Source organism: Eulemur rufifrons, chromosome 6 (assembly GCF_041146395.1).
Source record: "Eulemur rufifrons isolate Redbay chromosome 6, OSU_ERuf_1, whole genome shotgun sequence".
NCBI lineage: Eukaryota > Metazoa > Chordata > Mammalia > Primates > Lemuridae > Eulemur > Eulemur rufifrons.
Genome location: NC_090988.1, coordinates 26,204,221 through 26,219,574, shown reverse-complemented (window position 1 = coordinate 26,219,574; position 15,354 = coordinate 26,204,221). Strand labels below are relative to the sequence as shown.

At 35.2% G+C, this 15,354-nt stretch overlaps 1 protein-coding gene across 2 annotated transcripts in view; it reads right to left on the bottom strand.

The window, feature by feature from the left end:
- Nucleotides 1-13,476, bottom strand: part of ALKBH8 (alkB homolog 8, tRNA methyltransferase) — a 50,567-nt gene extending 37,091 nt beyond the window's left edge. Inside the window, exons 1-6 of one of the 2 annotated variants that reach the window (XM_069468980.1) lie at nucleotides 13,463-13,476; nucleotides 8,987-9,122; nucleotides 5,416-5,653; nucleotides 2,904-3,035; nucleotides 2,170-2,265; nucleotides 685-789 (exon numbers count right to left, since the gene is read on the bottom strand). In XM_069468980.1, coding sequence (XP_069325081.1) covers nucleotides 685-789; nucleotides 2,170-2,265; nucleotides 2,904-3,035; nucleotides 5,416-5,653; nucleotides 8,987-9,122; nucleotides 13,463-13,476 — 721 coding nt within the window. Of the gene's footprint in view, nucleotides 1-684; nucleotides 790-2,169; nucleotides 2,266-2,903; nucleotides 3,036-5,415; nucleotides 5,654-8,986; nucleotides 9,123-13,462 lie in introns of those variants that run through there. The other variant, XM_069468981.1, reaches the window with a different exon arrangement.
- Nucleotides 13,477-15,354: the final 1,878 nt, after the last annotated feature.

The following is a 15,354-nucleotide window of genomic DNA, read 5'->3' as shown; positions in this document are numbered from 1 at the left end:
ACAGAAGTTCTGTATATCTGTGCATTCACACACAGAGAAAAGGCCCTGTGAGCACACTGAGAGAAGGTGGCCCACAGCAGGCCAGGAAGAGAGCCTTCAACAAGAACCCAATCCACCGCACCTTGATCTTGGACCTCACAGCTTCCAAACTGTGAAAAAATACATTTCTGTTGTTTAAGCCAAAATAAATAAATAAAACCCTTAAAATCATTTGATTACTACAAGTATCAGATGAAGATGCTGCTAACAAGAAATCAATAGCCTAAAGATTTTTCCCCAACATGCCATCTTCAAATTGTCTTCCACATTCTCAAAAAGAGTAGAAAGAAAAAGATCATCCAACCAATTATCCTCCTCTGTATCTGTAAATTATTTAGTTTCTTCCATGACACATGTCTCCTATGTTTTTCAAGTCATTGTCTCCCTTTCTAAGTGAAATTTTGAGAGGGGAACAAAAAAAAACACACAAACTTGTTTGTGTCAGTCTATTTACACTTTGAGATGCAAGTTCCTTACGGAATTGAAGTGTAGATTTGCAAGGGATTGAGGTCAACACAGGTAACAAACATAAGCAAAGTAATATAATAGTTTAAGCTAAAAAATAACATCTTTGATCTTAGAGAGTTATGTAAGCTACTTAGTTTTGAAATATATGATTGAAATTTTAAAAGAAGAAATACTCACCATGTCCAGGTTCATACTGATTTATGGTCAATTGATCAGGTTTATGTTTAATGTAACCTTCCTTCAACCATTTCTCCAAAATGCTATTACAAATGTCAGGAAGACCTAAAGTCAGTAATCATAATGACAAAACTAAAATTATTACGTTGCATGTTTCACCCAAGAATAAAAAAAGTCACTGTGATAAAAATTACTCAGCTTTTAATTTAGCAGTCAGATCCATTAATATAACAATGAACTCACAAGGAAAACAAAATTAAGAAGTAAAAATAAAAATTAAGAATCTTAAAAGTTATTACATTAATTTTTTTAAATAAAAAGTCTAAAAGAACAACCGTACTAACAATTTTGTTATTCTGTAAAATAGCAATAAAATTATAAAAATATACTACATATTGGAAGTTAACTTGACCACTTTCTTTTTGTTATTTCAAATTTAATTATTTTAAATTATTTCCCTTAAAAAAAAAATCTTTCAAAGTGGAACTAACTTACTTTTATTGGAGTCATAAAAGTTATTTCATGATAGAAGGAAAGACTAAAGTCATTTAAAAAAATAGCTAAATTTAGCTCCAATAAAGAATTATACCAAAGGATTACTATCCATAACATATAGTAAATTCTTAATCAATTAGACAATCCATTAGAAAAAAACTGGCAAAGGAGATGTAAAGGAATTCACAGGAAAGGAATACAAATGACCAACCTTACTACTAATCAGGAAATTACAAATTTAAAAGTTTTACAATACCACATGTCAGTAGGGGTGGGTAGAACGGGGTATACATTTTGTGGGAATACACTGGTATAGCTGTTTGGGGAGGCAATTTGTCAGCATCTATTAACATTTCTAATGAGCATGACTTTTGACACAAGTCTACTTCTTGGAGTCTCCCTTAAGAAACTCATGCATAGTGCATAAAGAGGTGCATAAAGATATTCACTGTAGCACTACTTATAAAAGCTAAAAACTAGAAATAACCTAAATGTCTATCAATAGGGAACTAATTGAGTATGTTATTATGGGTCATTTGGTAAAATAAAAATCTATATGAGATCTCTAAGACATACAGTGGAGGGAAAGGACAAGTTGGTGTGATACATGTAATATATGAATATACAATGTATGCCATAATGCCATGCAATACTATATATGTTAACAACTAACTATGCACTTGTATAGGTGTATATGTATTTGAATGCAATTCATTTTTTAAAGAATTGGAAGGATATACATATACTAAACTGTTAACAGTACATACTTCTGAGAAGTGTGCACACAAGGACAGTAGTGAAGAGGAACTTTAGCTCTATCCATATGTTTGATTTTTTTTTAACAAAACTACTATTTATTAAAACACTTTAAACCAATTGTTTTGAAAATTTATCTACAAATGACATATGAAACATGCCCTACCAACTATATTACGCTTCTAATGTATTAAATCTTTTTTTCTGAACCAGAATTTATTAACAATTACTTACCCCCAGGTAATGGCTCATCTTTATCTACATTGTTGCTCTCATAGTGGAATTCATAACCAAAATGCTTTACTCTTCTGTGTTTTAAGGATTTTTGAACTGTGTGAAGAGAAGAAAGTAAACTATTGGGAAGCAAAAGAATTGCATTCCTTCGTATATTTCAAAGTCAACATTTTGAGTAAGGATTAGTTTAGTAATGGTAATTTCTGTTAACTGTTAAATTACTGTCTTTAATAAAATTAACCATTCTGCCCCACCTTTGCTGTTCTTTCAAGTTTAAAATTGTAACAAACTCTTTTAAAGAATTTCACCCAATCAATCTGAAAGCTAAACATATACACTGCCACTCACAAGACTAGTAATGATCTAGAAAGAGTCAAGAGCAACTCTAATTTACAAATATCTCCAGGAAGCTCTTACTACATTGGTACTGAACTGCTGATTCCACATGGAAAATTTGCCTTAGGGTAGAGAGGAATGAAAAAAATAATATAAGTTAGGTAATAATAAATGTTAGGTAATAAATATTAATCAGTTTGGAGCTATATAACTGATAGCTATATAAATGTCATTTTTATTAATGTTCCTAATAGTTGTTAGTATGACCCTTCTAACATTAGATTCAGGCTACTTTCAGTAATTTTAAGGAAATATTAATAAATCAAAAAGGGAGGAAGAGCAGTAACATGACATTTTGCAGAAACTTTTAAATATCAGATTTTAAAAGTTTTACTTACAATTTTGATTATCTGTACCTTCTGTCCAATCAACACTTTCCAAAAGCATTTTCTCATCCTCAGAAGAAATTATTTCCTCTATTACCATGAGGCCTGGCGGTAAGGCTTGAGACCCCAACTCTTTCCATTGTGCTATGGGAAAACACATTAAAATAGTCACATACAAAACTAAAAGTTCCTGTATACAAATAATTCTGTTCAAGAGCTATTTATCAATTCACAAAACTCCCAATCCTCATTTTCAGAAATAAGAACACTGAAAGGCACACAATATATTAAAAGTGCAGAAACAAAGACCAAGATCAAAATTATGGTACATTTTACCTACTGCAATTACCAATAGCAAATAGAACAGTATTTATTCTAATATTCTGTTTGAACATGATTAAATCACTTTTTAAATCTCACTAAGAGATAAGGTTTCTCATAATATCCACAGTATGCACCTCCATAAAAAAAGAAAAGTCAGATTGTCTCTAAATAATGAATATAAGAATTTAAATGCTCACTTTTGCTCTTAGTCTCTTGATACTAAATATGGTCAAGTAAGAGAAAATGTAAAATAACATGTAACTTTATAAAGAATAAAAAATATCATTCATGAAGAATTATCTATTGTGTATTAAAATAATTTAAGTTCTGGTGTCCTTCAAAGTTTTAGATAAGTATAGCTCTAGAAAGAAAAGAAAAAAGAGTTTACTATTAGATAAAGGGAATACTGTATTCACATTTACTGTTAGGGAGCTGATCATTCGTATTACAGGCAAGATTTCTGAAGCTTTTCTGCCAGGCAAATTAAATCTTTGAATTATTTAACATAAAAAAGTCATAAAAATAATAATTATCTACCAGATTCTATTAATAATACTTCAGAAACATACATAGTAAATCATTTGATAAATATATACAAGTGCCTACTATGTGTCAGACATTATATTATTTATTTAAATTATAGAAGGAAAACTTTGGAAGGAATTCCTTAAAGATAAGTAATTCATAGTATAAGTAATTTGGATTTAGTTTCCTAAATATGTTTTTTAAAACAAAATTAAAAATACCTCTCATATTTGTTACTCAGTAGCTATCAGGTAGCAGATATAAAAGCAAGTATCAAAATTATTTCTAACTCAGTTCTGTTCTCAATTAAAAATGATTTCCAATTAGATACGTGATTGCTACAGTCTTAGAAGTACACGTGGATCTAATGAAGGATTTCAAATAAAGAACATTCCAAAACTCACTTGGTGCAATTCTTACTGAGTGTTCTCAGTACTGCATGGGAGAAAACCCAATGATAGTATTTCCTGATTAAAACTTACTCCTTAGCCACTCAGTTTTGAAAAATTGATCAGAAATATGTACAAGGATAATCTAGTTTCTAAACTATGTAAAGTTTAAATCAGATTTAAAATTAATACATATGGACACTGAGAAGTGTAATTTCTAAAATATATCTTTAAGCCGGGCGCGGTGGCTCACGCCTGTAATCCGAGCACTCTGGGAGGCCGAGGCGGGTGGATCGCTCAAGGTCAGGAGTTCGAGACCAGCCTAGGCAAGAGTGAGACCCCCATCTCTACCAAAAATAGAAAGAAATTATATGGACAACTAAAAATATATATAGAAAAAATTAGCTGGGCATGGTGGTGCATGCCTGTAGTCCCAGCTACTTGGGAGGCTGAGGCAGTAGGATCGCTTAAGCCCAGGAGTTTGAGGTTGCTGTGAGCTAGGCTGACGCCACGGCACTCACTCTAGCCCAGGCAACAGAGCGAGACTCTGTCTCAAAAATAAATAAATAAATAAATAAATAAAAATAAAATATATCTTTAAACGAGTCTAAAAGTTTTTCAGTCTTATTTTACAAAAAGATAAATCTGATCAGATTACACTGACCTACCCACCCCCAGGATATCTAAACTGAGCTCCTTTATTGTTTAAATAATTTAATCACTCAGTTCCTCAATAACACTATCCAGTGGCTATCATATTAGATAGCACAGACGTGAACACTTCCATCATCACAGAGAGTTCTATTGAACAGCACTACCATAAAGTTTTAGGAACCTGGAGGCTAAAGGTGCTTCTCCAAAAATATGAAGATTGGCATATAACCACTTTGATCACAATGAATTCTTAAGTGATTAATTCAAAGCTTCTGGGTAGACACTATGAAGCAAATTGGTGATCTGAATCCTTAATATTAAACTTTGAAAAGCACACGTAGGTAGGAGCGTTCCAAAATAAGCAACATACATAATAAATACATTGTTGATTGGAGGGACCACCTTCCCTTAAAGGCAGGATATGTCTTATTCACCTCTGTACCTTCAACTACTAGTCCCACGCACAAACTATTTAAAAGGTACTTAAAGAATGTTTGTTAAAGTAAAATGGGCCACTAACCTGCTGTCCTCATTTTCTTTCACAATAACTAAACCCCCCAACTTATGTCTATGAAAAGAAAACTCATACAAAAGCAAGAACCACTTTTTAAAATACAACTGTATGTTAATACCTTTTTCCACAAAATTCAAATACAGAATGATCTTTTGTCCTAAATCATCTACTATTTCTTTTCCATTGAGAGTAACATAGGCTCTCTTGGATTCTTCTGTAGTTTTGTATCTTGCAAATGAGTAGGGCTTGTTGGGAGGCATTAAGAGAGCATCCACCAGTCCACACTTCTCTAAAACCGGGAGCAGTTGTTTCCTACTCACACCGTTTCCCAAACCACCATTGGCAACAACCAGGTTCTTAAAACACAGAAAAAAAGGAAATAACATGAGCAATTGATATGAATCTCTTTAAAATAAGATTATTTTTAAATAAGATTTCTACAAAGACGTAATTAAGGGAAAAAAAGGTTTCATTGTAGTGGTTATTTGGTTTGCTAATTTTATACAAAGCATATAAACCAATTTACTAAATATTTGGGGAAGAAAAAGTGCTCCTATGTTGCAAATAATATCGATTTTTAAATAACTTTTTTAGCAAAACATTCATTTCTTAATCACCATAAACGCAAATTAAAAGAGGACAATATTATTCAGACATAAAAATTTAACATAATGAAAGGAAAAGAGGAGAATAAACAAGCAGTTACATAACATTTGCTTTTTGTCAGAGACTGTTCTATATGCTTTTACCTAATTAATCCTCATTAACATAATCTTCAAAACAGAGTGAATTTATTTGGGTAATATTAACCCCACCTTACAGAGGGAGAACTGAAGATCAGACAAGTTAGGTTAAGGCAGCGATTAGAGGTGGGTTTCAAACATATTTGTGAGTTTCCAGAATCTACACTTTTAATATAACCATTATAGAATGTTTACTAAAAACAAAAAGTAAAGGTACTGGCTCAAAGAAAAATCAATTATAAGTTCTACTGAACATAAATTAGGAAAATTTTCCTCTAGGTAAATTCAGTCTAATTAATTTGATCAGTTTGTAATTAAAGTTTAGTCCTGTACTAAACTTTATTCAAGGAAATTATGGCAAGGCGAAGGAGTCTACTTTTATTCTGACGTTTATGGCCTACCACCCATACAGTCTCTATACTTAAAAACCATTCTGTGTGATGTTAAGATCTTTAATTTATGATCTATGACTTCTAAAAACACCACAGTATAACAAAAGTAAGCCATAGATGGTCTACTGTCATCAATTTCTTCACTTATACCAGGTGTTGGCAAAGTTTTTCTGAAAAGAGCTAGATAGGAGATAGTTTATGCTTCACAGGCCATGTAAGTTTCTGTCACATAATCTCAGTTTTATTTTTTAACAAGCTTTTAAAGATGTCAAACCATTCTTAGCTCACAAGCCTGATTCGGCCTGAGGACAGTAGTTTGCCGATCCCTGATTCATATTAAGGTCAAGGTTAGTACATAGTGAATTAGTTTTACTATACAAAATGAGAATACCTAGAACCTTGTTTGAAAAGGATATAATAGAATAATTATAAAATGTATAAGAAAAGTAAAACTCTGTTTTGTCATGGGACAGCCAATACCTTATATGTATGCAAGGATACACATACACATAATAAACAAACCCACTAATACAATACTGTATAATATGGCATAAAAAAATTTAGATTACTTGCCCTGGACCTCTTTAATGAAGTTTATTAATTAAAATACCAAAATGATTTGGTTATATCCATCCATAGTTACAAAAGCATTTTGATTTCCTAAATCTAAGGAATTACAAAAGTTACAGAAATCTCAAGGGTACACTATTCCATCTATGAATGGAAGAAGATGATGAGGCATGACTGGGTGAGTGGTCCTCACAGACGCTGTCCAGGTGATTTTTGGGCAACTCTACAGGCAAACCACACAAAACAAGTGAAGTAGTGGGTAGGAGAAGGGAGGAACTTATTTCCCATTACATGTGAGTTATACAATATAATTAAATATAATAATTTTATTTATAATTATTCAAGCAATTTTCTAAATACTAAGAAGTATGAAGCAGTGAATTTAGATATTTTTTGAAGTTATCTTCAGTCCTGACAATTTGAGGATCACTGCTCTAGAAAAATCTTATAAACCTGTAAATTTGAACAAAGGAACCTATATTTATAACACATCATTAAAAGAATACTTGTTCTCCTCCAGGTAAATAAAATATAATTAAAGGTCCCTCTACAATTTTATTCTTTTCCTTTCAAAACATGGTAGAGAAAAAAATAATCAGAGCTTAAATAAAATGCCACTTTGGAAGCCATGAGGTGAGATTAAAGCTTCTGGGGACCCTAAAAGATAGATCCAACCAGAAACAAGGTCAGAGATAGCAAAGAAACTCAGCCTGTTTTTGTTTTTGTTTTTTTTCTCTTACTACTTCTCTTCATGGCCCCTGTAAGGAAAAGAAAGCAAGTCATACTTGGGAAAAGATAAGAGTAGGGCATAGCAGTTTAATTTTCTGAATGCCTCTCAGCCTCAGTGGCTCTTGGCTAAAAAAGTCAAGTCTATGCAAGCATACTAATTCTAATCTATTCTATTCTAATCTAGTATCTAGTCCATACTTGCTATAGGAATTTGGCGTAAATTCTCTGAAGTCAACAATATTTAACTCCAAGTATGGGCCTTTTACCTGCTAAATTCAAATGTCCCTCAACAGACTGCTCCTTCCTAAACTAATGCAGCACAGAAGACTGCATGGTAAGCATAAGGGAAGAGTATCAGTCTGAGAGTCAACAGCCCTAAATTATAATCCCTGCTCCACCCTCACAATTTTATGTTTGATCCTCAGTTAAATGATAACTAAGATTCCTTCTTACTCTTATTCTATAGCTTTGTGAACCAAAAATAGTATTGTAAGAATTCCTTACATTCAAATACTATTTGAATGTAAGTACCAATAGATTCTCTAGACTCCAACAAGCCAATGGGGTAAAAAGGTATGCAATACTATGCCCTGCTTACAAATGAAGAAAGCCAAGATCAAAGGTTATTCCTCAAATCCAAATAAATGGAGAAAACTCAGAGTTAAACTGAGTTCTTCTAATTCATAGCCCAGGAAATTTCATAGTTCCTCATATTTCTCATCTCATTTAATTAGATGATCAGATAATGAAAATGCTTTGTCAATAAGGTCTAATAAAAGAAAAATGTTTTGTAGCACGTAATCAAAATACTTTATAAAGTAAGTGAGGTTGGGAAGAGAAGAAAGATCAGAAGAAAGAAAACTGTATTAGAATCCAGAAGATCTATTAATAGCTTTAAGTTCCTATTAGCCACTTGCTAGCTTGTATCAATAACCTCTCAGAACTTTAGTTTTCTCAATAAGGATATTTAGGGAATTAAATATAATAAATATAAGTATGCTCTGCAAACTGAAAAGATTTGTATAGTGTTATTATTATTACTGTATACCCACAACTTCTTCTCACTCAGCAACACAATCAATAGAATTTCAAACTACAGACAAAGCTATGGCCCAAAACAGAAAGTCAGCAGGTCCTATCATATGTGTATTTATCTGAACAATTACAGCCCTGAGCAATTATTAACAAATATTAATATAATACATTAACATGTCAACACATTTTCATTTAAATGATAACAATAGTTTTAGGTCACCTGAGTGGCATAGGATACTGTTTCAATGCCTTCATGTCTCAGCAAAGTATGCTTGGCTTTAATCTGTTTCCTTAAGAATTTCTTCTCAGTTTTATTGAGTTTGTAATTATGTTGATGGTTGCTGTCCATAGCAATACTGCAAAAAAACAGTAAAAAATGTCAATCTTAAGAGTCCTGAAGGAACAAGTATAATGATGCTATTCATATAATCTATATTCTATAGTTTATAAATATTTCTATGTGACAATTTTATTAAATGTTTCATTTACCTTTCATTAACCAAGAGAAGAACATACACATAAAATAAAGGAATATCTAAGAACATCTAATAACATCTCTGATGGTTCTAAAAAATGTTCTAATGTCATAGCTCCATTATGTATGCTATTTTACTCATAGATGATGAATCCCTTTACTTAGGAAGTCCTAGGTAAAATGTACCATAGACAAATTCACAATCACAACATAGGCAAGGCAAGGAGGAGGGAGGGAAGGTGGGAGGAAAAGGAGCAGAGAGCGAGGGTAGAAACAACAAAAAATTCATGGAAGAATATACAGTATGACTCCATTTATATAAAGGTCAAAATCAAAAAGCCATATATTGTTTAGAAATACATATATAGTAAAACTAAAAAGAAAGCAAGGAAATGATAAACACAAAATTCAGGAGAGAGGTTATTTCTGTGGAGGAGTGAAAGAAAATTGATATAAAAGTGACACATAGGCGCATAAAAGGTATTTCTTAAGATAGATGGTAGGTGTGTTTGTTCTATTATTTTAAAACTGTATATATCATATATTTATATCTATAATTGTTTACATAACAGAAATGAGCATCCCATAAAATGATGCTTTCACTTTATTGAAATATGTCAATCTGCAAGTAGTTACTAAGTATTTTCCCAAAGAGGCCTCTATAATCACACTATCCAAATCAGCACCCTATATCCTGCTTTATCACAGTAGTCTATTTTATTTTGTTCACACAATTAACCATAATTTGTTATGATTCATCTGTTAGTTTAACTTCCCCACCATGATATAAACTCCAAGAGAGTAGAATGCTAGCATACAGTAGTTGTTCAATAAATATTTGTTGAAGGGATAAATAAGTGCCTATTATGGTCTCAGCACCTGTAGTATACAACTATAATATAGTACATGGTTTATGCTTTCAATAAGTTTAAAAGCTAGTTGAAGACAAACACTAAACAATGAAAGAATATGACACATCTTTATATTAATATAATTAAGTGCTAACAGTACAGTCTTTAGGTGTGACATGAATTAGAGACAAAAAATAAGATGAATGTTAACTGGAAAAGTTGGGAAGATTTTCAAATACAAGGTGACTTGTGCTGAGCTCTAAAGGATAAGAACACTATCAAGTCATAGGGAAAGGAAGGTATTCATGGAGTTCAACAGAAATGGAAATGTCTGGCAAAGACAGTGAGGTGCAGGCATAATGTTTTTAGAGCAAACAGAGTATGCAGACCCTCCACTCTCTACACACTTGAAAATCTGCAAAGTTAACAGAAGAAACAAATTTAAGGAGTTAAGCAAAATCATATTTCAAAACAGTTCATAAACAGTGAAAGCTCTAATTACTAACCTTTAAGTATAGAAGGAAAATACCAAGTCTAATGAAATGCCAGCAGCCCAGCTTCCTAACACATGGGGTACATATGATAGAAGGTAAGGCCACTGAGGCAGGCTGGCTGGACAGCATACTAGGAAGATGAGAGTTAAGAAGACCTGCAATAATCCAGCTTGGCAAGTAGAAATGCCTGATATAGGCTGGAGAGTAGAAAGAAAGGAAACAGCAGGAGAGGGGAAAGAGGAAGGGTAAAAGCAAAGTTCAGGTAGAATCAATAGGTGTCGGTGACTACTTAGACATGAGGAAAAAAGGAATCAAAGATCATTTACTAAAAGGATAAGGCCGAGTGACTGAGAAACTAATCATGTCATTTCAAAACTGGAAAGGAGGAAGGTCAGGAAGAGCTGCTCAGGAAGGGAGGTAGTTAGTCAGATTAAGGATATAATATTACTATGTTCAAGGTACTAGTCAGATATACAGTTGCAATGTCACACTCACAAGTGACAATATGAAGTGGCTCCAAGGAAAGGGAAGAGGTTAGAAAGCTTTAGGAGTCATCATTAGACAAGAAGGGGACAACTGAATGGATATCTCCAACATTGCACTAATTATAATTATTTGTTCTAATATCTGTTCCTATCCACTGAACTAGGAGCTCTTTGAGGACAGGGATTAAAGCATATTTTTTCTTTGTTACCCCAGAGCTTCATTCAGTGCTATGAGGCAGTATAACACAGTGTTTAGGAGACCAGGTTCCAGGTTCAAATCTCAGCTCCACCACTTATTAGCTGTATGCTCCTAGGTGAGTTAATTACACATCTGTGTTTCAGTTTCTTCATCTCTAAATAGGGATAGGTATAAAAATAATAGTGCCCATCTTATAGCTTTTTCAGGAGAATTAAATTGATTTACTACCATATTACTATTTTCAGAAGAAGATCAGAATGGCTTAATAAGACACAGAATAGCTCAGGGCCTTCGAAGGAGCTATTTTATAGCCATTGCATTCCAAGATCTCCATCTTTGCAACACCAACTTTGCCGTATGTCATGGAGAACAAGGGATGAATGCATTACAGAATTTTTTCTTAATATTTCACATAAGCAAAGACTTCAAAGTGGAAGAAATGAGAAAGAAAAAATGCAAAATACATCTTTTTAAAAGTCTGCCACTGAGAGTCCAGCACCAGCAGATGGAGCCTCATAATTACATTTTTGCCGTCCCCTTTCCTTTCTCCCTCCCTCAGTCATGCAATATTATTGCATGTAAAGAAAGACAAATCCACATGGCTTTTGAGGCTCATTTTTCCTCCATTCCAGTAGCTTGGCATTGTGCTGGCCCAGCAGATCTGAGTCCCCTTAACAAGAAATAGGCTGATACCAGCTGCTCAGCCCTTTCCTATAAGGCCATTTCCCTGGCTAGGGAGTATCCACTATTGCACAAATGCTTGGATGCTCCATGCCATATTATGGGAGTGAGGTCATTATTTACTAGGATACTAGTCACGCTGAGTCCAGTCCAGCCACCTCTAGCCTAAGCATACTCTTTGTGGGATGAGATTACACAAGCTATGCTACTTGCTTGTTAGTAAATTTAACCCCAATACATCCTATTTGATAGTGCCCTAAGTCATAATGGTAGTATGAGTGTCCATGCCCTCCTTGAGCAACAGAGAACCTATTACAAATCAAGCAAGATAAACAAATGTTCCTGTGTTTGTATGTAAACTATACTTAATTAATAGCAAAGATTAGAAAGACTCTAAATTCCTATTAAATGAGGCCTGATTTTAAAGTGCAGCACAGGTATACAAAGCTTCCATACAAATCTTTAGAATACACAAAAAATTGGTGATATGTATGGGTTGCCTCCAGGAAGGGGAAATGGATAGATGAGGACAGGAATAAAAGGGAGCTTTCTTCTTTCATGACTTTTGAGTTTAATAGCTATTCAAATTGCATTATATATTTTTTTAAAAAAATAATAAAGGTTTAAAATGATTAGAAAAGATTCATGTCATCACTTGTCACCCCATTTTAACTCTTTGAAGTACACTTACTGCACATTGTTGAATAAACCTAAATTGAATTTGCCAACTTAGCTCCTAAAGCTCTCCTCCTCCTCTGGAATTCTGAGTTTGGCAGCCTTTTTCCACGTTTTCATTAACACCTAGTATGTATCCCTGTCTCTGGAGTTCTCACATTGTATTATAATTACCTGTATGTGTTGGGCTCACCCAGAATATTATCATCTACCTGACGGCACAGACCTTGTGCCCGGCATACAGTTGACAATAATTGTTCAATGAAATTATTATAATCAAAACCACAGGCTGACACCACCAGAAGCCCAAGGGTCGCAGGGATTGCTCAAATAAGAAGAGCACAAGAACAATCAGCTGCGCAAGCGATCACGCCATTAGCACTGCCTTTGCTTTTCACTGGATTGACATTGGTCAGAAAAGCCTCAAAGCGCCAGACTAACGCGACCCAGGTTGCAACCGCCTGTCTCCAATCCCCCACCCCCCGCAAAGAAACAAAAGATTCACACAGACACCACGTGAGCACTGCACCAAACACAAACAGAACCACACAACGCACAGCCGTCCTACTGCCCACAGATGGTAACAGAGCGCCACCCGCCCAGATCATCCCTCCTTTCCCTAGGTTTTCAGCCCCACACCGGCGAGGCGGGTAGGGAAGACCAGAAGAGGCTGACAAGAGGAAGCAGAGATTTGCAGCCTATGTGCCTGCCAGCAAGAAGTGCCACACACTTCCGCCTCGACTCAGACCGGGTTCTCACCACGCAGGTGCTCTCCTTTGCCAGCCTCTCCACTCTAGACCCAGAAAGCGGCGGCGGGTACTCGCACATCACCTCACCTGGGCGCGGCCATGTTGGAGAAAACTGCACTACATTTCCCATGAATCAGCGGGGCGACAAACAGAGCTCCCACAATCCCCTTCGCCTCCCAGAACCCCGTATAGACCCTTTCTCGGCCAAGTGCTTTTGTTTGTAAAGTGTTGTCTATTACGGTGGAAATTCAGTTGTCTTATTTGGGGAAATAGTAACGATTAATAGGGCAGCTTTATTTTTATAGGTCGCTCCCCACATGGACAAGGTCAAAGAAGTTTGTGTCCTTCGGTCCCTCAATAGTGCCCCCGCCACCTTGGGCTCTTTGTGCATATTTCCTCCTGAATCTTTGGTATGGGAGAGTATCCTAGGGTCTGAAAGATGATCTCATGGGCAAGAGGGAAGGAAGTTGGCTATGCACGAACGTGCCAGGGGAATGGTGAGTAATAGGAAGATTTGTGGAAAAATGTTGAAGGAAGGAAGACAGAAAGGTGGCCAGATTGTTAGAAAACCTAACGTCATTCTATTCTGTAGGCCTAAGGGTGGGGGTGGGGGACTGGGAAGATTAGAGAAATTAAGTGATATGACCAGAGCTTCTTGTGGAAGGTGGGAGGAGAGACTAGAAGATGGTTTGTTGCACTGGTGAAGTGAAAAGTAACGAAGTATCTAACTGGGACCCAGCAAAGGAAAACAAACAATATTTGATATCAGAAGTAAAAGACACAGGAGAGGGTGATGATTAACAGTTATTCCTGCTTTAATGTTATTTGTGATGCAAGTATATTATAATCATACCTGCATTATGAGCTATGCGAGTGCAGGGAAGGAAACCTGGGGAGCGAGGGAATCGCCTTCCTATGATGAATGTTGATATAATGCCCGAATTCACACTGCACCACAGTGGGCTATTATAAAAGTTAAGGTTGGCTAGCTGGTCAGGAAAAGTGACATTGAAAAGAGAGTGTTGTTGAGTGGAGGAATGATTTGTGTGGAGAATAAGTTAGAAGGAGGAAAGAACAGAAATTGGGAGGCAGATAAGCAGCCATTTCAGTGAGTTCAGGAAAGAAAGGATGAGACCAAAACTGAAGAGCAAAAGTGAGGAGGTGAGTGCAAGGTGGAGGGGTCAAATCAACCAGACATTGGGAACTATTTATACTTGGATGTGAGAGGAAACATCTCCCCCATTGCAATCTTGCTTCTGCACTACTAGATGCTTTCAAAAATACATCCCAACAGAACTTTCTGCAGTGATGGAAATGTTTTATAATCTGAACTGTCCAATATGATAGACACTAGCAACATGTAGCTTTTGAGCATTTCAGATGTGGCTATTACAAGCAAGGAATTGAATTTTGAATTATAAAAATTATATTTAGTTTTTATTAACTTAAAATAGCCACGTGTGGCTAGTGGCTTCCAAATTGGACAACAGTGGAAAATAGCCCCTTATCTCCTATTAGCCAATTCAATTATTTCATCTCAGTATCTGGCCTGCTTCAAAATACTTAAGCTTTTAAAGCTTTTGATTTTCTAAGCCTCTGTAAAAATCACTCTCTTTTAGTTCTCTTTGTACATTTTGATCACTTGCTTTCAGTGTTTTCCACTAGCTTCCCTCCCTCTGTGTATAATTAAACACAGGCAACCCCTCAGGTTTTGTGTTTGACCTTTTTCTCTTAGTCTACAGCCTCTTCCTGCATGCCTTCCCAAAAGTTTTAAAGAGATTTGTGAATAATTCCCTAATCTTAACCTTCAGCCCTGACTGTCTTTTAAGAATCAGTTTGGGACCAGACATGGTGGCTCACGCCTGTTATCCTAGCACTCTGGGAGGCCAAGGAGGGAGGATTGCTTGAGGTCAGGAGTTTGAGACCAGCCTGAATAAGAGCAAGACACCCCCCCACTCCCTCCACCTCTAATAAAAATG